The 26202-nt window shown below is 32.6% G+C and overlaps 3 protein-coding genes and 1 long non-coding RNA gene across 6 annotated transcripts; 2 read left to right on the top strand and 2 right to left on the bottom strand.

Annotated features, from left to right (window-relative positions):
- Positions 1–723: 723 nt before the first annotated feature.
- LOC143062326 (cholecystokinin receptor type A-like) lies at positions 724–5562 on the top strand. Its single transcript, XM_076234047.1, has 2 exons — positions 724–1012; positions 4200–5562. Exons 1-2 carry the CDS (start codon positions 753–755, stop codon positions 4969–4971), a joined length of 1032 nt encoding a protein of 343 aa, XP_076090162.1. The 5' UTR covers positions 724–752; the 3' UTR covers positions 4972–5562.
- Positions 5563–7387: 1825 nt separating this feature from the next.
- On the bottom strand, positions 7388–12343 carry LOC143063982 (peptidoglycan recognition protein-like). 3 transcript variants are annotated; one of them, XM_076236461.1, is made up of 3 exons: positions 11361–12343; positions 9189–9383; positions 7388–7872 (listed from the first exon to the last, which is right to left on the bottom strand). In XM_076236461.1, exons 1-3 carry the CDS (start codon positions 12250–12252, stop codon positions 7532–7534), a joined length of 1428 nt encoding a protein of 475 aa, XP_076092576.1. In that variant the 5' UTR covers positions 12253–12343; the 3' UTR covers positions 7388–7531. The 3 variants fall into 3 exon arrangements, with proteins under 3 accessions (XP_076092576.1, XP_076092579.1, XP_076092577.1); XM_076236464.1 differs by having other exon boundaries at positions 12168–12336; XM_076236462.1 differs by having other exon boundaries at positions 12084–12334.
- On the top strand, positions 12336–20355 carry LOC143063984 (uncharacterized). The gene is made up of 3 exons (XR_012975152.1): positions 12336–12448; positions 18353–18549; positions 19512–20355. It is a non-coding gene; the product is annotated as an uncharacterized LOC143063984 (long non-coding RNA).
- Positions 18218–25613, bottom strand: LOC143063981 (uncharacterized). The gene is made up of 3 exons (XM_076236460.1): positions 23850–25613; positions 22891–23082; positions 18218–18637 (listed from the first exon to the last, which is right to left on the bottom strand). The coding sequence occupies exons 1-3, from the start codon at positions 24808–24810 to the stop codon at positions 18315–18317; spliced, it is 1476 nt and encodes a 491-aa protein (XP_076092575.1). The 5' UTR covers positions 24811–25613; the 3' UTR covers positions 18218–18314.
- Positions 25614–26202: the final 589 nt, after the last annotated feature.

The raw sequence follows: 26202 nt of genomic DNA, 5'->3' as shown, positions 1-26202 counted from the left end.
TTGTGATTAATCTGACTATTTTCCCCTATTGTTATGTGGCTCTCATGCAGAAATTATATCTTGCTTTCCAAACTTTGCTATACCTTCGTGTTTGAGTGTTATCCTGGAATATGTTATCTGAAAGAACTACCTGTCTATACTTTTTTATTTGATATTACGATATCATCTTGTGACAATCCCAGTCATATTTGGAAATATATAAAACAGATCAAAAAGATGTACTTCGATGTTCCTCCAAATGGACGCATGCCATTATGTATCGTGTAATAATTATTTTGGAAAATATACATTCTCACTCATGATACGGGAACCTCTTCGCGGTGTCGAACCCCATTATAGGCAAATATGTTTCGCTTGAGGCAAAAGACGAAAACTTGTTACTTATAAAAAAAAAAACTAATAAAAAAAATTAGCTTGACAACAATTTTAAATAAAACTAGTAAAATGATTCAGTTCAAGATGTACCTTTATAAAGTTAACCTAGAGCTCTAAAAGTTGTTTATTTCAAGACATTTTCCTCTTGGTGGTTTGACTGATCTATATCACGCGATATTTAACTTTCCAGAAATATCAATTGTTATAGCAATTAATGAAGATCGAAGCAGTGCAGTAGCATTAATACTCAACATAGCATTATTGATGAATTTACTAGAAGACAACAACACGATATGTACATCGATAAGGAACTCGAAAGTCTGAATTATGAAAAGGTTAAACAAAACATAGGTGGAATATTTTTCGTATCCATCGCTATGGTGATCGGAATAACTGGGAATCTTCATGTTCTTTTTGTGTACAGTTTTCGTATGAAACAGTCAAATCCCAGAATTTTTATTTTGTTTTTAGCTGCGTTGGATTTTATAACATGTGCAGTCGGAATGCCATTTATCATCATTGATTTGACAAATCCACTGACTTTTTATGCAGTGACCGCTTGCAAAGTGTTAAGATTCGTGAATTATTTCATATGCCTCTCATCGGCATTCATTTTGCTTATCATTGCCATTGACAGGTATGTTTTTCTGATAATTATTCTGTACCTTTTTTTCTCCTCGTTTCTGATGCAACTGCACCTTCATCAGTAGCATGGCCCATGTCCTGTTATGAGATGTTAGATCAGAATTAATTAAGACAACAGCGATATAGACGTGTTATAAATATGTATATATAGAGCATTACTGTAAAGCGACTTAATAAGTTTTATTGAGATTGACGCCCACTTAATAGAAAAATGACGGCAATTTGCGACCAAGTGTCATTTCACGAAAAAGCAAAAACCAAGTACATTTAGCTATTCCTACAGTAAGATATAAAGACCATGGATAATAATAAAATAACTAACGGTTGGTCTACTTGGAAAGTCTGTCTATGTTCTATTTCTCTAGAGAAAACCTTGTGTTATATGAAGGTATATACGTAACAATATCTAAGACAAAAAAAAAGAAATAGTTTACTCACTCGTTTTTTTTTAATAAATGTATTTATATTATTTGCTTGTAGAACCTTATTACTCTTATGCTGAGTTCACACGTAATTCGAATTCGATTCGCATTAACTAATTCGAATTAGTTTAATTCGCATTCGAAACGTTTTACGTCCTAACGTCAATTCTAATTCGAATTGCAATGCGCGTCAAATTCGCTTTACTGTCCAAACGACGTTAACTTTTAATTAAGGAATGACTGTAATATTTGTTCTGTCTATGAAGAAATGACATAAAAAATTAGGTGAACACTGAATAACGCGCGTAGCGGGTTATTTAACAGTGTACACCACATTTTTTATGTTATTTCGAAAAGACAGAAAAAATATTACATTCATCTCTTATAATTTAATTCTAAATTACATTTTAAACCGTAGAAAACCATGAAAAAACGTTGATGACATCACGGTCACATTACAAAATCATGTCTTACTATGCCGGGGCTAATAACAAAATAACGTCAGCCAATCAGAGGACGCGTTACATCCAAAATCAAATAATTTCGTATTAACAAAAACGTATTTCTAATGCGAATTGACTCATTCGAATTATAAAAGAAGAGTGTGTGAACGCGATTAGCGAATTCGATTCGCTTTCGATTCGAATTCAATTCGAATTAAATGTCCGTGTGAACGAGGCATTAGTTATAAAATCGATTTCAAATATTTTCAGTAAGCGGACGTTCCATTCAGCGTTCTGCATTAAGAAAAAAACATGAAAAATATCTCTTTACTCAAACTAATCAAACAATTTCACATTTGCAATTTTAATAGATATCTGATCTTAATTACTGAAACGGGAAATAGTTCTGTGTTTGCAGAAGAAGTAATTTTTATTACCGTTACTTTGTATGCAAATAAACCAGAACAGACAAACAGACAAATACCATTCCCTCAATTAATAAATTAATTGATAACTTAATTGTTGTCAACAAAAAATACAAATTGTCCCAACAATCAAATGATACAGACGACAATCACTTGAAACAGATGGCAACATATTTCATAGTACAATTTAGTTGACAATTTAATATTGCGTGGTTAAAACACATTGATTATGTCGCTTTAGGTTCAAATGCTTCTTCCTGTTTATTCAGGAAACAAAGCCATAGTATCTTTGTGTAAAACATTAATGCTTCCTGACAATTTTACTCTCGTCTGCAGCTGCCTGTCTTACACCGAGTCCAACTTTCATTTGGAGGAAATCATTCCGTAATTGATTATTTTTAAATTCATGTCAGAATATATTCTTATAGTTTTTTTTTCAAATGACCAATTGCCATCTGCATATCGTCCAGCTAGAATTATTATTGTCAGGACATGAAATGGCATGATTGCACTTTTGTTTTAGGAATGTTTGAAACATATGAATTGATGATATCTTAGATTTTGTTTAGGTTTACTTTTTAATTCTGTTTGATTTTGATAGAATCTCTTAATCGTGACACACGTTGTCAATTTATTATCTTTGAATGATAAGGTGTACGTTCCAGTGTATATAAAGTGCGAATCCAGCTAGTTCATTTCCACTATCATATGCGAGTATGTCTATAATTGTAGAATAAAGGATCATGGGAAAACTGTATTTGTTTACGTTTCGAAAATACCAAAATAATTGATTTGAAGTTAAGTTTCAACATATTTTCGTTGTGATATGTCTTTTTATGTATTTCGGTATATATTTCACAGCTGGATGGCTTTAGGCGCGATAAAACCCCGTTCGCATCTCTTACATTGTCTTACTAGTATTATTTATTTCTAAACATATACATTTTAACTCATTTTCTTCATTTTCTTCAAAAATTAAAAAAAAAAATCGTCTGTTTATTTATCATTCTACATCAGAAATGTATGGCATATACAGTGAAAATGATATTTTATGATCCGCACTTTACATACACTGGTGTTCGATGGATTACATCTGTCTGCATTCAAGTTCCACATTCATAAATCTTACAAACAGCAAAATTATCCGCACCATTAAGCGTAAAGTTCTGTGTCCAGAAGATTTATAGGTCTTTCAAATACAAAGTCCTTTCACGATATTTGCACAGATAAGTAATGTGACTTCCATGTAAAATATACTAAGTTAAACGGAATCCATGATAAATGATTCAATAAATCTCCTATGTTCTTTCATTTATATCGTTCAATTTAAGGTTAATGAATCCATTGTTTGAACAGGCTTGTTTATGTTTGGTATATAACATATATGCAATAAATGACCATGCAATTTTCATGTAAATATATTTATGTTTTTGTAGAGTTTTGTTTGACCGACACTCTTATATGTATATAGTGAAATCCATATTGTGGTGGAAATATAGGCATGGAGAAAAGTGGCTGTTAATATACGTATTGGCATTGATTCAAAATTTCCCTGAGGAATGAGATAATGCCAGGTCTTCCCCCCTTAGAAAAAACTGGCATGGGGAAATGGCTATATGTATACAGTATATGTATACAGTATATATATATATACATGTAATAACTAACATATGTTATGATTTGGTCTTACGACACGCCCTAACCCTAAAACTGAACCCATTAACAGGCCCTGACACCAGCTCTTTGAGAATAAAAAGATAATTCTATAAAGACGAGTTCACTGTTTTAAGCAGAAGTAAACACGTCAAAACCAGTGCTGCAAGATAAAATATTTGCGTGATTTTGAGTCGATTTTTTTCGCTAAATGAACGTTTTTGTCTATTTTACAGATATAGAAAGGTTTGTGTTCCACTAAGACAGCAGATTTCTCAAAGGAAAGCAGTATACTGTTGCTTTGGTGCATTTGGTGTGTGTTTGGTGTTTACATGGCCTGCTCCTGTTCTGTATGGTTATAGTACTGTTAATACGACAAATCCGAATGTCACTGGAATTCGATGTTTTACCGAAGACATATATAAAGACACAGACTATCAAGCATACTTCAATGTAATTTTGATTCTAGTTATGTTTGGGATGTTTGTTGTACTGGTAGTTCTATATGCCTTGATAGCAAAGACTATTTTAGAAAATGATAAAAACAGGAATTCATTTCAGACAAACAAATTAATGACGAAAGTGACTAACGTCGGTAACAAGAATCCCGTTCCAGAAGAAAGAATGCTTAAACAATTAGATACACCTAAGACAGCTGAATTAATAACTGGTTCAAATAGGTCAACCGATGATAAAAGAATAGATTTTAACCGCCGATCTGTAATGCAATATAAAAGAGTTAAAACAACGACTCTTATCATGTTCCTAATTACTGTATTATTTTTTATCAGTTATTTCCCGCATCTTATTCTCCAAATCATTACTTATATCGACAAAGACTTCGTACAAAGAATGAATATTGAACAAAAAGTTATTTATAATACTTTTCTTTGGTGCTTTTTTCTCAATAGCTTTGCAAATTGTTTTATTTATGGGTTCTGTGATGTTGGATTTAGAAGACAGCTAAAGCGATTTTACAACAATTTTATATGTTGGATTTGGTATTAAAATCCTTCTTATTTCCGAGGTGTCTTCTCAATTTTACATATATATTAAAAAAGAAAGATTAATGGAATGTGTGGAATAGATTTGAAAAAAGAGAGGAAATGATTTTGCATATGCTTTCTTCGATTTGAATAAGAAATAAAATCTTGTTCAACGAATTAAGTATTTAATCCTTTTTTTTTCCAGTTTTGCATATAATTATTTGGAAAATGGAATATCATTTCAGTGTTTTATAAACATTTTCAATTATTTAGAACTCTTTGAACTGCATATGGATATATAAGAAATGATAATTTTATTGTATTATTCATGTAGCATTTATACACTTAAAATTTGCCAAAATGTTTTTCTATTATTTATACTTGTATAGATATAGAGGGGAGAGCTACATTTGCGCGAAATTAGTATGACAAGAATTACGTTTGCGAGAGGAAATGGTATAACGTTTGCGCGAATTTGCCTGCAATTCATCCAGGTTTTTATCTTGGATTCAATTCAGAGAATAACCTGAATTTTACGTTTTTGTTTTAAGAAAAAGAATAATGTCGTTGAGCAAATATATTCTTTCTTTTTTTATATCAATAAAAATGTTTTGCAGAAGTTTTTCTTTATTTATGTAAGAAGATGTGGTATAAGTGCCAATGAGACAACTCTCCACCCAAGTCACACTGAGAAAAGACTAAACCATTACAGGTTAAAAAGTACGGTCTTCAACACAGAGCCTTGGCCACCGTGTATCATCAGTACAGCGGATATAGGTACTTACCAAGCGGGCGTGATCGATTTTGACCTCACACGGTAACGAAAATCTTTGTTTTGTTCACATAAGATCAATGTGTACCTCAATCTAAACATAACTGTTGTTTTAAGAAATCATTTGGTCGTAGATTGATGATGAGAGATGTCTCATTATTTTCCCAAAACAAGAACGATTACTAAAAACATGTCCAAATACTTATCAAAGAAGTTGGCACTCGTCTCATCCGACATAATTCTATATTCATTGCAATTCTTTTTCTGAAAGGAGGCCACTGTGCGAGTGTAAAAAGTATAGTTGTATCCATAATTGGCATTGAAATCTTTCATGCATGTGTTTTTTCGATATTTTATTCAAAAAAGAAGCGTTGTGTACGATGTTTAGCTGACCACATAAATCTTTCTGTACGGTGCATAGTTAAGTTGCAGTACACCGCACACAAAAACAAAATTTTTATACTCGTTTATTACCCCAAAAAAAGTTTCAAGGAATGAGTAATCACAGGTAGGTTTATGATTGGTAACTATTACTTTTGCCCTGTATTATCTTTCTTCAGGTAAAACATGTAAATGACTCGACAATTGTATCGACATTGAAAGTTGGTGTTGACATTCACAACTATTTGCGCATTTACAAGTTAATTGTTCTTATTAGAATATAAAATATGTCTTATAAATAGGAAAAATCGATGCGAAAATTATTTTGGAGCAGGAATTTCAGATGTTGAGAAATGTACACTGAATGTTGATAAAAGAAAACAAAGATTTTCGTTACCGTGTCAGTTCAAAATCGACCATGCCCGCTTGGTTAGTACCTATATCTGCTGTACAATGATACAAGGTGTTTGCTCACATCAAACAGCAAGCTATAAAGGGCTCCAAAAATGACTAGTGTTGAACAGTCTAATCTATATAAAAACAAGAATGTGCCCACAGTACACGGATGCCCCACTCGCACTATCCTTTTCTATGTTCAGTGGACCGTGAAAGTGGGATAAAACTCTAATAATGTGTTATTTTTATTATTTTAGTTCATTTATATGTATTGGAGTTAAGTGTGATGTCCATTTTACTTGAACTAGTACATATTTTGTTCAGAGGCCAGCTTAAGGCCGCCTCCGGAGGCGGGATTTTCTCGCTGTTTTGATGACCCGTTGTTGGCGTCGGCTGTTTTCTGCATTGGTCGGGTTGTTGTCTCTTTGACACTACATTGCCAATTTTCATTCTCATTCATTCGTGTTTTTCTTTGCATATAATTAATGACAAGACAAACGTATCAATCAATCAATCAATCAAATATGTGCACGTTCTATTTAGTGTTCGTGGTTCATTTTTGTAAGTGTTGAGTTAATATAAAATAATTATCTCGAATTTGAATGTTTTCATTGTCGAGAGATATTGAAAAGAAACTCTAAGAGACTGAGTTCTCATCCCCTGGGGTAAGATTTTTAACTATAATAAATGATATTAAAACATCCTCTTGAAGAAAAAATCGTATCCCATGAGGCTCATTCGTTGAACAAACTATTTACTAAAGATCAAACATCATTTAAAAAAAATAATCGGATTATATGCTCGTTGGTTGCACTTTATTTGGAATCTAAGAATCGTTTCCCTGTCAGTGAACAATCTCCTATAAGCTTTACAGCTAACAAAAAAGTCATAATGATTTGGATTTATTAAAAATAATATTTAAATGAAAAAAGATTCGGTGTACCAAAACATGACATGTTCTTTTGTATTTCACATTGTTTCTTACGGTACTAAATTCTTAATGTTCTCCCGTGATATTCTAATGTTTGCATTATCATTGTTTATGTTTCTCTGGTTTATTATGAAAATGTTTGAAATATCTAATTTCAGCGTAAAGATGATGTCCTGGGCTATCTGTTGGACGCTTGTCCCTGTGTCCATAAAGCGTGTAATGCGGAGAAATTTTACCGTCTTTCATTCCACAAGAGATTATATTTTGCAATGCTTCCAATGCAATTGGTTTCGGTTTTCTGTCATTAAAATTTCCAAAAAAAGCAAAAGCTATTGAATTTTTGTTCCATCCTAAAGTATGAGCGCCAACTTTATCCCATCCTCTGCCTTCGTATACTCGTCCATCTTCTCCAATCATGAAATTATACGCAATATCATCCCAGTCTGTGAAATAAATAGAACTACTTTATAGCGACTTTAATTAGGTTAAAATTACTTTATTCAAGTACATGTAAAAGTAGAGTTGAAGGGTAGGATTATTAAATACCTATTTTTGTTATACGTACGAATTTGAAGAATATAAATAAATGCAAATATCACTATATTTTTCTGTGAGATGTAATTTAAAGAATTAAAAGAAAATGCGCTAAAAACAATGATGACCCCTCATCGAATTTGGTTCATTTTTTTCAAACTGTGCACATTTAATGAAAGTAAATGTAGATAGACAGAGAAGGAAGGCATCTTAAAGGCGGCTGTAAGAATAGTCGTTTTTTTGTACCGAAAAATTTGAATTGGACAAACATTTTTTTTTATAATAATACTCAATATTGGCCAGATTCTTTTAATCAGCGTGTTAATGTGTCGTGATAAAATCAATGCTGTTGTATTAGTCGTATATTTTTCGTATATTTAAGAATTGAATGAGTTTTTTTATTGGGATGTAAAAGCGTTGAACGGAGTACATTATGTTTGCGCGGAAGCACTCCATTCTGAAAATGTACGCACGGTCTACGCTTTTACAATATCAAATTACTAAAAGAAGCATGCTAGGATCATGAAAACCAAAATTTCTATCAATAGTAAATTATATTAAAAAATAAATAATTGAAAATAGCAGCATCTTTTATCTAAATAAAGTGAGTCAATATGAAAATAAATGTCTCATAATAAATATTGGTTCGCACACAAGACTAGTAAAAAAAAAACGTTACACAAGACAAACTCAGTGTTTCATTTATGTCGTACCCATTCTTTTATGTATGTCAACTCTTTAGAGAGGAAACATAAGTATTGACAGAATTCGAGGGAATTTCCCGAAGAAAAAAATAATAGATTGATTATAGACATTCATATGTTTTCCCTTGCAGAAATGTGTCTCCCATCAAAAGTGTTTAACCGTTTAAAAAGGAAATGAGGACATCTTCATTAATAATGGAGTGCATCTTCTGTATCTTTTTTATTTATGATTTTGCTTTTCCAATAAATAAAGCATAATAATTAACTTACAGCCGATATTTTCGTTATACGTAAGTGTTAATCTAACTAAAAACCATATAGTATACCAGGGACTTTCTATACGCAAATAACTACTAGCATCGTATATCAGAGATCCGAAACTAAGCTTATTGTTGGGTGGTTGCTTTAAACAGGCGGCTTAGTAATCAGTTAAAATCAATATAGACGAGTCCTGTTAGTATATAAAGTCCCTGAGTATACGTGTATCTTTTAAAGTTTACTAGTTTATAAGATAGACATACTGTTTCCGTCCATATGGAAATTTTGAATAGCTCTGGCAGTCTGTGCACATTCCGTCTGTTGTTCACAATGGTGTCCTGCTGTGTTATGTATGAAGACATTCATGACGGGAATCGATTGCAGCTCTGTTTTCCGTGGAGGCCTAGCACCCCATTCATTTCGTGTAACCAGGGAAGTATTGTCACATACTATCACCTCTGAATAAAACAAAAAAACAAACATGTCTTTATGATAAAGGAATCAATTAGTCTAAGAGTTCATTTTAATCTCTCCAAAATCAAAACTCTAATTAGCTGCGTTAGTTTGACGATGATTTCAAATTAACGTTTTCCATGTTCAAGCAAGTTTATACATATACTTAATAGCATTTAAACTGAAAACAATTGAATAAGAAATACATTCGAGCACATTTATCAGTTTTATTATTTGCCATTCTTCTTAAAATCACGTACTAGTATATATAGGGAGCGTCCGTACTTGTTTAAAAATTTACCATCCTACAATATACCCTAAAGTTAGGACCATCTTAAAAAATATTTAAGCCACATACGATAGTGTCCTAAACTTAGGATATTTCCAAAGTTATCGGACACATTTGATAAACCCATTTGGGACGGGCGCATTACGTTTGCGCGCATTTCGGGATTGAAATGTTTTACGTTTGCGTGCAGTTTTGGGTTACATTTGTGTGCATTTCGTTTACATGTGGACTCCGGTAGAAAATAGGTAATATAAATAAAAATTGATATAAAAATTTAATAATCAAGACTATACTTTGTTTATTTTCATAAAAGACACTACCTGACTACTATAATAGATTATTCATTTATTTCAAATCAAAATTCTAATTATAGGTTAGACAATACTTGTTCATGTTTTATGAAGATTTTAAGCCCAAGGCGAAGCCGAGGGCTTAAATCTTCATAAAACATGACCAAGTATTGTCTGACAAATTTAGAACATATTCACACTTTCGAGTGACCTTACAAAATTAGCTTTCCCATTGTAATATTCAAACCTTAATAAGAGTTCACTTTTTATAATTAACCAAATGTAAAACATAGGTAATCATCATTTCAATGGATGGAATGAAATAGCACTGACATAGTTTGTGAGGACCGAATGGATAAATTGTTTTTCTTCTGCTTCAGGTAAATTTAATACTTATATATCTTGAGATTATTTTATTTTAAAAAGCAACACAATGTTATATAAATGCCCTTTTTGATTTTTTTTTATAAATATAAAACTCTGTATAAGCATTTAAATTCAGACCGTTCAGCGTTAAATGCTTACTTTTTATTGATAATTTTATATGTATTGTGTTTCTCCGTAAAAAAATCCTTTGCTTTATATATCAGCAGCCTGAAATTGTTTTCTTGAAAGAAAAAAAAAATCCCTCAAATGCCCAGTTTATGATAAATAAATATTATTTTACCTACACCCTTACTCCCATATTGTTTTTGTTTATTCTATATATATGTGTACCATTAGAAAATTAAAAATTTGTAAAATTCAAAATGTTTTGTTTTAATCTTTGCTCTTTCATCTTTAATCAGTAGGCTCTTTTCCCATGGAAAATGCCTCAGGGGATTGTACACTTCATTAGTGCAGTTATTAAGAGTTAACTTTCATAATACACTGACAATGAAAAGTCATTCATGTATAGCATTTCAAAGTGCATGGAGAACCATGTACTATGAAAATTAGAGGGGAAAAACTGACTTTTCATTGGACGAGAAGGGGTGAGTATGTTCTAACACCAAATATAAAGTTATCGTTAAAGATTAAGGCATTCATGTAACTTCATTGCGAATATTCCAGAGTGAATCGTGATTCACCGAATAGTGATCGCTTTTAAATTAGTAAATAATATTATTACTAGTTTATACTTGACTGATACAAAAGCAGTAATGAGTAGAAGTCAAAAAGAGAAAGCAGATTATTTTATGGAGCACTTCAGAAAATACCAGGATGGTACAAATATACAATATGTCACAAGATGGTCCTGATCCTAAAATATGTTCGATAAACAGACCCCATGTGTCCTAGGTTACGTTAAGCTTTAAACATTCTCATTTTATTCTCGTCAGTGTAATAATTCCTTTTTATGAAATGAAAAAAAAATATTTGCAGAAAACACAGAAAATGAAAGTAATGAAATACATATATACCTTCAAATCTATTCCCCAAAAGTATTTTTTCCATATAAGTAACAAAATATATGTGGTACTGAGTTTTCGCTAGTTCTTGGAAGCCTAAATAAACCACGGGTATTAGAATGGCTAAAACTAATACCAAAACTGATACCACCATTGCTATTGAAATATTGTGACATGATAATCCATGCGATGATATCCTTTTCTCCATTTTGTTTATTTCCTGTTCTTCAATTATATTGTCTTTAATAATGTCGATATATTTTTTTTCTTTAAATATCTGAATTTTAACATAAGCGTCTTTCGCCTCTTTATACGACCAAACGCAGGGAGTTTTTAGAAAATCAAGCATATCTTGACAGTATTGTTCTTTTTCATCTGTTTTTACATCCCTTAAATTATGAAATACTTTGTTGCGGATGTCATTTATTCTCTCTGGACCTACTCTGTAGTTTTGGAATAACGCGTTTATATCGGTGCAATTCATTTGTTTTCCAACAAGTACAGAGATATCGTTGGGATTTGGACTTGAACCTTTCATACTACTGCACCAATTAGGGTTGTAGCATTTTTCAACTTCTTTTGAATCAGTTGGCCATTCTGAAGAATTTATCTTAGACCAATCAGGGTTTATCCAAGACCTATTATGCGAAGATAGTATATTTGTCCTCCATTTCAAACACGTTTCGCACCAGTTTCGTAGATCTTTTTTTAATAGTATACTACAAGACACTGTACCTGTACAAGGAGGTAGATTCATATGATTTAGCATGGTCACAAGTCTTATATGATGCAGTTTAAATTCATCTTCTGTAAATTTACTTATTCCATCGACCACATATTCCAGAGAAAATAATACTGACATCATATTTTGTTTCTTTATATCGTCAAACTGCATTTGCGCCATTTTGATGAATAAATTACAATTCCAAAAGTATATTACAAGTGTACATGGTGTAGATACATTTACCGGAAATACGAGCTTGTCTAACACACAGTGACAACGACAGACGTAAATAATCAATACTATTTATGTAAATGTTTACTATTTATAGTGTATTATAATACATACTGTTTAACCAGGCATATAAAATACTGTAAAGGTAGGTCAATACTTTAAATATGATTTATTATGAAATTTTGTGAGAGTGGCCTTGCCCGACCACTTAACTTCGTATCACTTGACCAACCAATTTAGCACATAATGTTTTGATTAATCTAATTAACCTTTGCTGACATGTGTTTTCCAGTCTTTTTATAGAGACGGCAGAAATAAGTAAAATACTTTCAGTCATTTTTCTCAAATGAAGACCGGTGTTGTCACAATAAAGATGATGAGTAGCTCATGACAGCAACGGGCTGCATTTGAAAAAAATGACTGAAAAGGTTTTACGTTATTTCTGCCGTCGTCATATTGGGATCGTCGTAATTCCCGTTACGATTATGAACAGATACATTATGTTATGGAGGGATATTTGCGGGAAAAAAACAGTCAAGGGACTGTAAAATTTCCCGAGTTGCTAGGCGGGGGAAATTCGGTCCCAAGACTGGTATTTTTCGCAAATACCCCTCCATAACATGATATATCTGTTTAATTACACCGAATAGAAATCGATTCAAACTCTATGTACAGGTAAAGTTAAATCTTGTTTTTTACTTGTAGGCTGAAATTCATAAACATGTTTACAAAACCTTTGAATAGACTTATTAAGAAGGGATATAATTACGATACTGTTGTCAAGTCATTAAAGATTGCATATTTTGGCGTTAATATTGAGTCACTGATAAGGTCTTTGCATCGGAACTAAACACATTATTTTTAAAAACAGTTGTTGGCATGACACGGGTTATGTTCTTCTCGTATATGTTATGATGGTATGATACTAAACCCCTAACGGGAAGGATTGTGCCTGATGTTCATATGATGAAATCATAATCTTTCAGTCAGTTTAATTGAAGTCTGGAGCTGGCATGTCAGTTAACTGCTAGTAGTCTGTTGTTATTTATGTATTATTGTCATTTTGTTTATTTTCTTTGGTTACATCTTCTGACATCAGACTCGGATTTCTCTTGATCTGAATTGTAATGTGCGTATTGTTATGCGTTTACTTTACTACATTGGTTAGAGGTATAGGGGGAGGGTTGAGATCTCACAAACATGTTTAACCCCGCCGCATTTTTGCGCCTGTCCCAAGTCAGGAGCCTCTGGCCGTTGTTAGTCTTGTATTATTTTAATTTTAGTTTCTTGTGTACAATTTGGAAATTAGTATGGCGTTCATTATCACTGGACTAGTATATATTTGTTTAGGGGCCAGCTGAAGGACGCCTCCGGGTGCGGGAATTTCTCGCTACATTGAAGACCTGTTGGTGACCCTCTGCTGTTGTTTTTTATTTGGTCGGGTTGTTGTCTCTTTGACACATTCCCCATTTCCATTCTCAATTTTATTATGCATAATTTTGATGATGAATATTTAAAGTGGATATTAGCATAGAACCGAGGATATTATACATGTATTTATACGTGTCATATCCGAAAAATTTGGCGCGAATATTCTCGCGAGTGTAAACTAGAGGCTCTAAAGCAATTTCCGGCGCAGAGATTACATATCCGTTCCGTTCAATACTGCAGTATTGCGGAGCATGTATTGAACGGACATGAACTCTGCACCGGAGATGGGCTCTATAGAGCATGTGTCGCTCATCTTGGTCTATGTGCATAATATTATAAACAAAGGACACAGATGGATTCATGACAAAAATGTGTTTTGGTGATGGTGATGTGTTTGTAGATATTACTTACTGAACACTCTTGCTGTTAAAAATATATCTATCTATAATGCTCTTTGCCCAGTAGTTAGAGAGAAAACATTTTGTAAAAGTTTACCAAAATTTAAAATTTACCAAAATTTATGAAAATTGTAAAATTGAAAAATTGACAATAAAGGGAAATTACTCTTTAAGGGGTCTATTGACCATTTTGCTCATGCTGACTTATTTGTAGATCTTACTTTGCTGAACATAATTGCTGTTTTAAGTTTATCTCTATCGATAATAATATTCACGATACTAACTTAAAACGGCAAAATTTCCTTAAAATTACCAATTCAGGGGCGGCAACCCAATAACCGGTTGTCCTATTCATCTGAAAATTTCAAGGCAGATATATCTTGATTTGATAAACAATTTTACCCATGTCAGATGTAAAAGTTAACAGACGATGACGGACGACGGACGACAAGTGATGAGAAAAGCTCACTTGGCCTTATGGGCCAGGTGAGCTAAAAAGTAATATCCAAAATGGCAAATACCATGGTATTTGAGGCATATTCACCGGCAGTGGTGAAAAAAAGGCAAATTCGTTTGAAATAAGGAAAAATGTTCGAATATGCGAAAAATACACTGGCTACCAACCGATCAAAATCTGGCATTCTTATATAAGGTGTATTTATCAGTTTAACACCATTTTTAGGGGTTATCTTTTAGAGAATGTAACTGAGTTTTAGGGTTTCTCGAAAAAAAACGAATGATTGGTATATCATAGTTCCCTTACTTTTCTGCAGTTTTGTTTTAAAATACAGAGCTTTGGTTTACAAGGTTGATACAGACGCGGTGTGGGAACTTTAAGATTTATCAATCATTTAATGTCATTCAAATATTAAACAATTATTAATATACATGTATTCAAAGAGCTAATAACTCGATCTAGAATGAATAACTAAAATCTGTTTGTGACCCATGTATTTTTGTGATAAATATGTGTCATAGTTTTGTATGTCAAGAGGATATATTGGTACAAAGACAGCCACATAAAGTTTCGTTTCAATGATATAAAAAATTTAAAATAGAACTTATCCACCAACCGCCCCGTTCCGCAAACCTCCAAATATCAAATGAAGATGAAGCGCCTTTTGGTCAGACACGATCTGTTAATATGATAAATGTTTGAATGTTTAGACCAAAATGGTTTTTTTCTTGAGTACTCAGGAGGGTATCGTACACTACGAGCAATAGCTCATATAGAAGAAGAAGAAGATGCGTTGTTTCCATAAAATGGGCTCACAAGGAGCATAATATAATATCATTATAATATTATTAATTTACAAATATAATAAACAATACAGTATACATAGTTACAATCACAAATAAGAAACGACAGTTTTCATACATAGATATAGGAGTATATATAAAACAAGTCTAAATTGAAAACTACGTTCAAACCTATGATTGCGTTGGATAAAAACCGCAATTTTTATACGTGTGCATGTAAAACAAATTTCGTTGTAGAAGGGTCTAAATACAGCACAAACAACATTTTCCAAAAGACCAAAAAAGTGAAAATGTATATTTAAACAAATCGCATTTGACTAACAGGTCGAACTACTGTTGTTCTATAACCCTGCTGACTGCCATTGGCGATTGCCAAATACAATTGATCTCAAGATGTAACAAAATGGATCTTAATATAAATCTAATACTAAACAGAAAACAATAAACTTGTGGCCAAGATGTTATGCCACAAACATGAGGTGTCAAATTTTTAGTACACCAGATCCGGATTTCGACAATAAATGTCTCTTCAGTAATGTTAGGGATCGAAACGGTATTTGGAAGGCCATATAATTTACCCTCAATTTTAGACAGTCTCTTGATTTTTTTTTTAAAAGAGTCAATATAGGAAGAACGGATCATATAAATCGGAGGGAAAATATGATACAAGACCAAACGAAAAAATATAAACAAGTCTAAATTGAAAACTACGTTCAAACCTTTGATTGCGTTGGATAAAAACCGCAATTTTTAAACGTGTGCATGTAAAACAAATTTCGTTGTAGAAGGGTCTAAATACAGCACAAACAACATTTTCCAAAAGACCAAAAAAGTGAAAAAGTATATTTAAACAATAGGAGTATATGCGGGACGGCTGCAGTGCAGGCGATTTGGTGTCACGATATCACAGTAGCATGGGTTCGAATCCCGGCGAGGGAAGAACCAAAAATTTGCGAAAGCAAATTTACAGATCTAACATTGTTGGGTTGATGTTTAGACGAGTTGTATATACATTATGTACACAGCCATGTATCACCATCATTGATGGCGATCCGATGGATACATCTGTTGTAGAGTTGTCACTGACTCAGACGTACTTATACATAAATATAATTATTTTCTGTGACTGTATATTACATTAATTTGTAGGATCCTTTACTATAGATAATTTAGCTGATCTGTAACAATAACATCTTCATGCCTTATATATCATGTACTGCAGTACGCCGCTAGATTAAAACTGACGTGGAAAGGTAACACACGGCCAGCGAAAGCTCTTTTTTGAGAGCCCAGGTGGTCGTGTGGTCTAGCGGGACGGCTGCAGTGCAGGCGATTTGGTGTCACGATATCACAGTAGCATGGGTTCGAATCCCGGCGAGGGAAGAACCAAAAATTTGCGAAAGCAAATTTACAGATCTAACATTGTTGGATTGATGTTTAGACGAGTTGTATATATATATATATATATATATATATATATAACTCGTCTAAACATCAACCCAACAATATATATATAACTCGTCTAAACATCAACCCATCAATGTTAGATCTGTAAATTTGCTTTCGCAAATGTTTGGTTCTTCCCTCGCCGGGATTCGAACCCATGCTACTGTGATATCGTGACACCGAATCGCCTGCACTGCAGCCGTCCCGCTAGACCACACGACCACCTGGGCTCTCAAAAAAAGAGCTTTCGCTGGCCGTGTGTTACCTTTCCTCGTCAGTTTTAATCTAGCGGCGTACTACAGTACATGATATATAAGGCATGAAGATGTTATTGTTACAGATCAGCTAAATTATCTATAGTAAAAGATCCTACAAATTAATGTAATATACATGTATCACCATCATTGATGGCGATCCGATGGATACATCTGTTGTAGAGTTGTCACTGACTCAGACATACTTATAAATATAATTATTTTCTGTGACTGTATATTACATTAATTTGTAGGATCCTTTACTATAGATAATTTAGCTGATCTGTAACAATAACATCTTCATGCCTTATATATCATGTACTGTAGTACGCCGCTAGATTAAAACTGACGAGGAAAGGTAACACACGGCCAGCGAAAGCTCTTTTTTTGAGAGCCCAGGTGGTCGTGTGGTCTAGCGGGACGGCTGTAGTGCAGGCGATTTGGTGTCACGATATCACAGTAGCATGGGTTCGAATACCGGGGAGGGAAGAACCAAAAATTTGCGAAAGCAAATTTACAGAACTAGCATTGTTGGGTTGATGTTTAGACGAGTTGTATATACATTATGTACACAGCCATGTATCACCATCATTGATATATCGGGACATTAATGATATGGTAAGATATTGTAAGAAGTTGCACATAACTGGTATGTCATCCTCGTGTCTGGTGCAGAGGAGTCAGTACTATTTAAAATGACACAATTGCAAGATGCACCAAGGGACAATGCTAATATATACTGATATGTGCGGCTAGCTTGGGCACAGTATTTTAGCGACTAATTATTAATTAAACATTTTCTGTTATGTCACACGACTTTATCGGCATCTAACATGTTAAAAATCACACAAGTAATTTTAAAGCCATACCGTTGTGTATTTAAGTGAAATATTAAACGTATAGTCTAATTATACTATTCCCTTCTATGGGTAAAACACTTCTAAGTATCCGAATTCAGTCGATGACTTGCTCATCTGCTAACTACGGCGCTTTACGTCACTATATATTATATTAAACTTATTTCACTGAGATAACTTACTCGGTTCAGAGGGAAATATTTTCAACTTGCTTTCAATTTTTAATGGTTTTTTTTTATGTCAAATGTTTGATGGGCAAGAAATGATATAACTAGCATTGCTATTTTATTTTAAAACATAAAAACTTAACTCAGAAATAATGAGATTGTTTCAGATAAAATCAGCAGGAAGTGTTCATATGTTACTCAATTATGGTGATAATGTTTGAAATTTCTGATTTCAGCATACAGATAGTTTCCTGGACTATTAGTTGGGCGTTTGTCTCTATGTCCATAAAGTGTATAGTATGGTGAAATATGTCCATTTTTGATACCATAGGAAATTGCACCTCTCAAAGCCTTCAACGCTAGTGGTTTTGGTCTTCTATCATTGTAATTTCCCAGAAACGCAAAAGCAACTGAATTTTTATTCCATCCTAAGGTATGGGCACCAACTTTATTCCAGCCTCTTCCCTCGTACACACATCCATCTTCTCCAATCAAAAAGTTATAACCAACATCATCCCATTCTAAAATATGTATTCGAAATATATAATAAAGAAAATAAAACAACAACATCACTATACTAGTTCTTTAAATGGTTCCAGAAATAAAAATAAAAAGAACAAACGGGGTAACTGTACTTTTTGCTTGCCATATAACAGTATAGAAAATTTCACAGTACATATCATCTTGAAAAAAAATACTATCTGAGTGATCTTCCCTCAGGAAGCAGTAGTGTTAGAATTGTTGAATCAATTAAGATATATTCTATTTTCATTCCTTTCTTGATTTGGCATATAAATATTTGCATACGCATAGAGTAATTAGGTTTCCTTACAAATAAACTCATCCTAGATACCAGGATTAAAATTTTATGTAAACGCCAGACGTGCGTTTCGTCTACAAAAGACTCATCAGTGACGCTCGAATTAAAAACATGTTAACCTGAGGTAGAAAAGCCTTAGTATTTCAAAAAATCAAAGTTTTGTTAACAGTTAATTTAGAATTATGAACATATAAATGATAACTCAAGTCAACACAAAAGTACTGACTACTGGGCTGGTGATACACTCGGGGAAATATAAATCTCCACCAGCAGTGGCATCGACCCAGTGGTTGCAAATAAACTAATCATAGAGACCAGGATTAAAATTCTATATATACGGCAGACGCGCGTTTCGTCTACAACAGACTTGTGTCCGTGACGCTCGAATCAAAACATGTTAAATATTTCGAGCCTTTCTCTCTTAATTACCGACCGTGCAATGGGTGTATAGCCAGTAAAGATAGTTTAAAGCTTCCATCGTCGTTTCTCTAGTGGAGAAAAGTTCACCTATCAGATCGACACGTATATTTTGCATTCATTATCATTTTTCTGATTGAACATTTTTGTATTTGTAGATTATGTACCATTTATTCGGAGCTTTGGAGACCATGTTTACAGAATTGGCATGTTTATCATTAAACTGATCAGTGCAATCTCTAATCCCATATTGCTATTTTGTTTTATTTACACATGATTAAGACAAACTATATGTTCGAAAGAACATAGCGAAGTAGAACATAAATACAATTATAAGTATTAACTAATTAAGATAAAGACATATAGTTTTCATCATACAATCATGTAAAAGATGTAGCTATATGTCAATATATTTTGGGTGCTTTGGGGTTTTTTTTAAGGTTTTTATATGCTTGGTAACTTTTGGTTTGATTAGTAAGCCCTTTTTTATTCATTGCATATTTCAAGTTCTGTAACACCACTGACCACCTTTTTTGGGATAAAAAGTTGGCGCCTACAAACGTTAATTTACTCCGCCGCATTCTGTATGTGTCTGTACCAAGTCAGGAACCTGTAATTTAGTGGTTGTTGTTTGTTCATGTTTACTGTTTTAACTGTTTTAAACATGAATTATGCCGTTTGGTTTTCACTTCTGAATTGTTTTACATTTGTTATTTCAAGGCCTTTATTACTTACTAATGCGGTATGAGTTTTGCTCAGGCAGTACGATAACCTAACTTTTATGTCATTTGGTCTCGTTAAGAGAGTTGTTGATATATACCAATTACTGAAAACGACGAATATACCAACACATGTAAAACGGTAAACTTAAAAAACAGTTATTAAACAGTTTTAACTGATGATTTGTGCATTTTGCCATACACGTGGAGATTGAATGTGAAAGGAAATATTGGTCTAAATATCAACAATTGTTATATCATTATGAGTAAACTGTTATTTTTCGTCTTTTACTTTTTTACTTTTACAACCTTTTAATGAATAAGCACTAGATGTTTAAACTTTAAAGTTTGATATTGCCAGATTAAATTTGAAGTTTCAGAATTTATTTCTTCAACACACATATTAGATAATGACCTAAGAGCAACTGTAAAGCTACATATGCATCTATTGACAAGACACTTGTAAAAATGGATACAAATGAAATAAACGAAGTTTTAGTAAACACGTTGTAGATAGATAAAAGGATCAGAGTATGGATGAATTTTCAAATGCTGAGTATTGTTGCGAGATGATCTAGGCAAAATATACACTTGAATAAAATGGTTGCAAAGTAAGCATATTAAGAGGAAAATAATATGACTAAACATAAACATATGAAGATATTAACTAAGCGAAACAAAAAACCTGATTTTGAACCAATATTGTTGATATTGACAATTGATTCAAATTAATACAAAGTTATGAATCAAAACAACATATAAAGGCAACAGTAAACCGTTGTTCGATAACAAGGGAAAATTTATATGTCGATATCGAATCAATGTTGTGAATATCGACTATATAGACTTTAGCGTAAGATAAATACAACGTAAAATCTTTACAAGGTAAAGTGTGAATACTACACATTACAAGGAAATTTAAATATCGATATCGACGATATCAACAACATAGTCACAGGAGAAATTGTGTATTCAAATAAATAAAATGCATTGAAATTAATAGTATAGAATTAATGTTTCATATTATTATGAGGGAAAATCTAAATGTCAATATCGATTCGAACACTAGTTTAAAATGCACACAACGTATGTTATCGCACCGCTGGTAAAATATAACGTTGCACGATTGATTAAGCGCCGTCACGTGGTGACCTCTTATGAGACCGTAGGGGTTAGTAAATTTCATAGGGGGTTTATGACGCATTAATGGTGACGTCATCTATTAATGTTGTTGTGTTTCGTTGTTGATTTTTCAACAAAACGCAGCAGAGAAGTCCAGCGTGCGATAAATTCGTTATACGGTTAACTACTGACCCCCTACGGATCCATAGAGGGTGAATAAAATCGATAGGGGATTCGGCCTCCCCCTATGGATTTTACTAACCCTCTATGGATCGGTAGGGGGTCAGTAGCGAACCATATAACTTATAAGATTCATAGCAACAAATGACTATGGAAAATGAAATGATATCGACGATATTAATATTCAAAAGCATAGAACCCAATTATGCTTAGAGTAAATGTAATTAATAGTCGAAATCGATTCGATATCGACACCTACAGATGAACAAGCATAATTTTCTGTCATTCATGAAGTAGATAAATTGGGTTCAATAGTTATTATGTGAACATCGGTATCGATACAATATTGACACATACTGAAGAACAAGAGCAATCGTGAAGTATTTGTAATGGGTATATAATGATCAAGTTATATGAATATATATGTTAAATGATTTCCAATATCGTAACTACATCGTGTCTTGGACATACCTCTCACCATATGAATGAAACGTAACCCATAGGAATTCCGTGAATCATCTAAATGATTTATTTCATTAAAAAACTAGAAAGCGAAAATTATCATGCGACCATGTCAGATTCCTTTTTGTATTTGATGCTGCTAAACAGACTGTAGCAGTAGTAAATCCAAGAACATTTTAATACACAAGATTTTGACAATAAACATATGTGCTTGTACTCACGATAATTTTCACCAGGAACGCTCAAGGTTTAAAATGTTGAAAATGTCACATATACATGACAAGCATTACTTAATGAATGGCTATTATTTATTTTTAATTTATTGAACCAAACAATTAATTTTTGACTCTTCACATTGAATGATCCGCTTCGCGAATTATGTAAAATGTGAAGAGTCAAAAATTGATTTTATGGTTCAATAAATTCAAAATAAATTATTGCCATTCATTATAAATAAATTTCTATCAAAAATAAAGCTCAAAGAACTTTTTATATTATTTATATCAACAATAACAACGCACACACATGAATACACAACGTCAGCGGAGTGGACGTGTCGCCATAGAAATTGACAACATTGAAAATAAAACTAATAATTTGAACCAATCAGAAGACAGTAAATACACCAAATTTATTTATAATCAAATGTGTCTAAATAAATCATCAAAAACCGTCGAAGGTCAGCTTTGCATGATGACATGTCAATATGAGTCTAAAGATCCCTTAATCATTTCTGAACTAGAATTTTTACAAACATAACCATTTAGGCAATGTTCCATTTGGTGACCGATATTGACCAACACCAGTAATGACAAGTTATTGTAACAAATATTGGGTTTCTATGAGCAAAACACGAGTATTGCTAACCAAAAGGTTTGAAAAAGCATTTTTTTATTGGAAGCATGATTAATTGTCATAACCAAACGTATATCAAAATGATACGTTTTTTGTTAAATAATTACAACGAGATGACTCAATAGTAATATTCTTCTTCCTCATTAATATCTATCAACGAATCAACAAGAAGCATTAATCAAAAGGGAAATAAACCTACTATTATCGTCCATATGCAAGTTCTGAATACTTCTTACAATCTGAGAACACATTTGTGTGTCTTCCCCGTGTAATCCAGCAGTATGGTGAACAAGGACATTCATCACAGGTTTTTCCATGAACTCGATACTTTTTGGTAATCTTGCTCTCCATTCGCCTCTTGTGACCATAGAAATGTCTCCGCAAATTTCATCTGAGTAATACAATAGAAATGGAATGTTGTATGGTTTTTTACATTCAAGAATATATTACAGAAATGAAAAGAGATTATTACATTTAGTTACTGCTTATACTGACAAAGTCTTGTATTTCTAACAAAACAAGGCCAAGATGAAGGAAACATTTATTTGGAAGACTAAATGAATATACCAAAGTCGTTATTTATATTTGCTAATTTGAGCACTTTTACTTGATATAATAAATTGGGTAAAATTTATATATTTTTACTGGTACTTATGAAAAATTACTCTGTATTGGACTACAGTATTGACAATGTTCATGTTCAAACCTATAAATTTGGGATATAGTAGGTGATAGAGAAAATTATATATATGATGACAAAAATAGTTATAATTTTGGGTGAATGTCCTTTACCCCTCTTTTCGTTCGACCAATCTTGTAAAAAAAAAAGCAGCTAGAAAAACGTGTGTAAAAATGTTTGATACGAAAGAAACGAGAATCCTTTGTCATATTAGTAAGAGGTTAAGATAAAACCAGGTTTTAATCCACCATTTTCTACATGTCTTTTCAAAGTCTGGAATATTACAGTTGTTATCCATTCGTTTGATGTGTTTCAGCTTTTGATAATGCCATTTGCTAAGTGACTTTCTGAATTTTCCTAGGAGCTCGATAATTTTGTTATTTTACTTTTTGCTTAACAAAAAAGTTCGTGCCTGTTTTTGTGCGTGTGTGTTTTATAAGGTACCTTATATAAGGTTGGTAAAATGAAGTAACAATTACCTTCAAGATGTTCTACAAAAAGTAATCGGTCCATAAAAATGACAACGTACGCATACAGTTGTGATTTCGTGATTTGTAAGAATCCTAAGTAAATCGTCGGTAGTAGCAAAGCTCCAAGTAATAAGCATACAGATACGATAGACACTCTGTAACATGTTCTTTCAAATCCAACGTAAATCAGGGATACTGCTAAAATTCCAATTAAGACCAAGGTAGATATCCTGGATAGGTTATACACCCTAGTTGTACGTGCTTTTATTCTTTCTTTTAATTTATTCAGCTCATGGTCCTCTATAGTTTTATTTTTGATTAGTTCTATATAATCATATCTCATGAATAATTGAATTTTGCTATATGCATCTTTCGCCTCTTGGTAAAGCCAAACTTCAGGTGTCCGCAGAAAGTCCAGCATTTGTTGACAGTATTGTTTTTTCTCGGCAGGTGATATTTCACCTGAATTATGAACAATCTTATTTCGAATCACTCTGATGCAGTCTGGGTCTACAGTGTTTGCAAATAATGATCGAATATCACTGCAGTTTATCAATTTTCCAATCAATATTGAAATATCACCTGCGTTTGGACCTGTCATTGTTATAGACCAATCTGGTTGGTAACATCTCTCTACCTCTGTTGCACCTGTTGGCCATTTTGAAGAATCTATTTTAGACCAATCAGATCCCTTTTTTCCTATTGAAGACCGATTTTTATGTGAACTGAGTATTGTTGTTCTCCACCCAGAACATGTTCTGCACCATGATTGTTCATTTTTCGATATTTTGCTGCAAGACCTTGCGCAAGGAGAATAATTCAAATGTTGCATCATTTTGACCAGTCTATTGTGATGGTTTTGAAATTCATCGGCTGCAAACTTATTCATTCCTTCTGACAAATATTCAAGAGCAAACAAGACTGAAATCCTATTTTGCTTCTTAACGTTGTCAAATTCCATTTTGGTCATTAATTTGTAGAGTTTACAAAATTTTATTTATTAAAATGAAGTGTCTTTCTGTAAAAATATTTCATTAAGTCTACTGTGAAAATTGTAGATATGAAAACATCAGTGCTTGAAAATAAGTGATATATCTTATTTCCGTAATATGAATCAAATGGTTAAATACATTCAGTATACAGTGTCTGAATGAATGTGCACTCACAGAATTGAATACTTTCCATATGCTGTAAAGCAGTTATGAGTAGCCTGAAAACACTTTTCTGACTTCTTATGAATAATGACGCAGGTTCGTACTATACACAAAGTAATTACATTCCGATTGCAAATTTTATGAAGAAAAATTGAGTCCTGTTTATTTCTGCATGTTAGTTATTTAAATAAAACATGTACATAAAACAGCTATAATTCCGTATATCGATTGTTCAGAGTAGAGTTTTGAATATCAATTTTTAATGCAGAGCTGTTGTATCAATTACGCTGTTAAATCCTATTTAGGTTCCTGTTAACGACATAAATGATAATTCCAGATTGAATTTATCGTGATTCAGATTTCAGCATGATTTGCCTGGTTCTAGAACATAAACAAAGAAACTTATTCGACATATCATGTGACACAGGACCATAGCTTTAGCCTTATCGACAATTGTTTAACAACAAGTTGTTTCTACGCAGTTGAAACGTTCGCTGATAAATATTTAAGTTGCCAAAAATTAAAGAATATACCTTTAGTGCTATTTCACACGGATCCGTAATTCGATCGTTCCAATTATACGCATATAGCATAAAAGAATACGATTAAAAAAGTTAAATCGCCAATATTTGATAGGAGTAGATAATAAGTGCGTATATGTTAACCTATTATAATACAAAAATAATGGTGTTTACACTAGTAACAGTAATTTTAGATACGTTTTAAAGAAGTTCAATGTCATTTAAATTATTTATCAGTCTATTTAAAAATAAAATGATGCAAGCAAAGAACAATTAGGAATTTCCGACTAAATGTCTTTCGTTTCCTTTCCAAAAAATCAAATAGAAGAAGTACTTGGTGTTTCTTCTTACCGATACTTAGCTGATTAAAATTACTTACTAATATTTTTAAAAACCATAAGAATAAGAAAACAAGACACTAATATAGGCGTTTGCTTCATCTTTAATTCGATCAGTATACCAGTAAATATGTTTGCGTTCCTTTTCTTTTCTCTTAAAGTTATTGTATTTGGATTATTGTTTATGATGAACGAATGTTTACATATCCTACAATTTGTAAACAAAATACTTTTTTGTCTGCATGTCTACGCTTAATGCGTACATGAGATATTTCAAAATAAAAAAAGACGCAGGCCTACTTCCCTTATATCTTATTTCATGGTAGGCCTTTTTCAAATTAAAATTATT

This window comes from Mytilus galloprovincialis, chromosome 2, assembly GCF_965363235.1.
Source record: "Mytilus galloprovincialis chromosome 2, xbMytGall1.hap1.1, whole genome shotgun sequence".
In the NCBI taxonomy this organism is placed as follows: Eukaryota; Metazoa; Mollusca; class Bivalvia; order Mytilida; family Mytilidae; genus Mytilus; species Mytilus galloprovincialis.
This window is presented reverse-complemented; position numbering and strand designations above follow the sequence as displayed.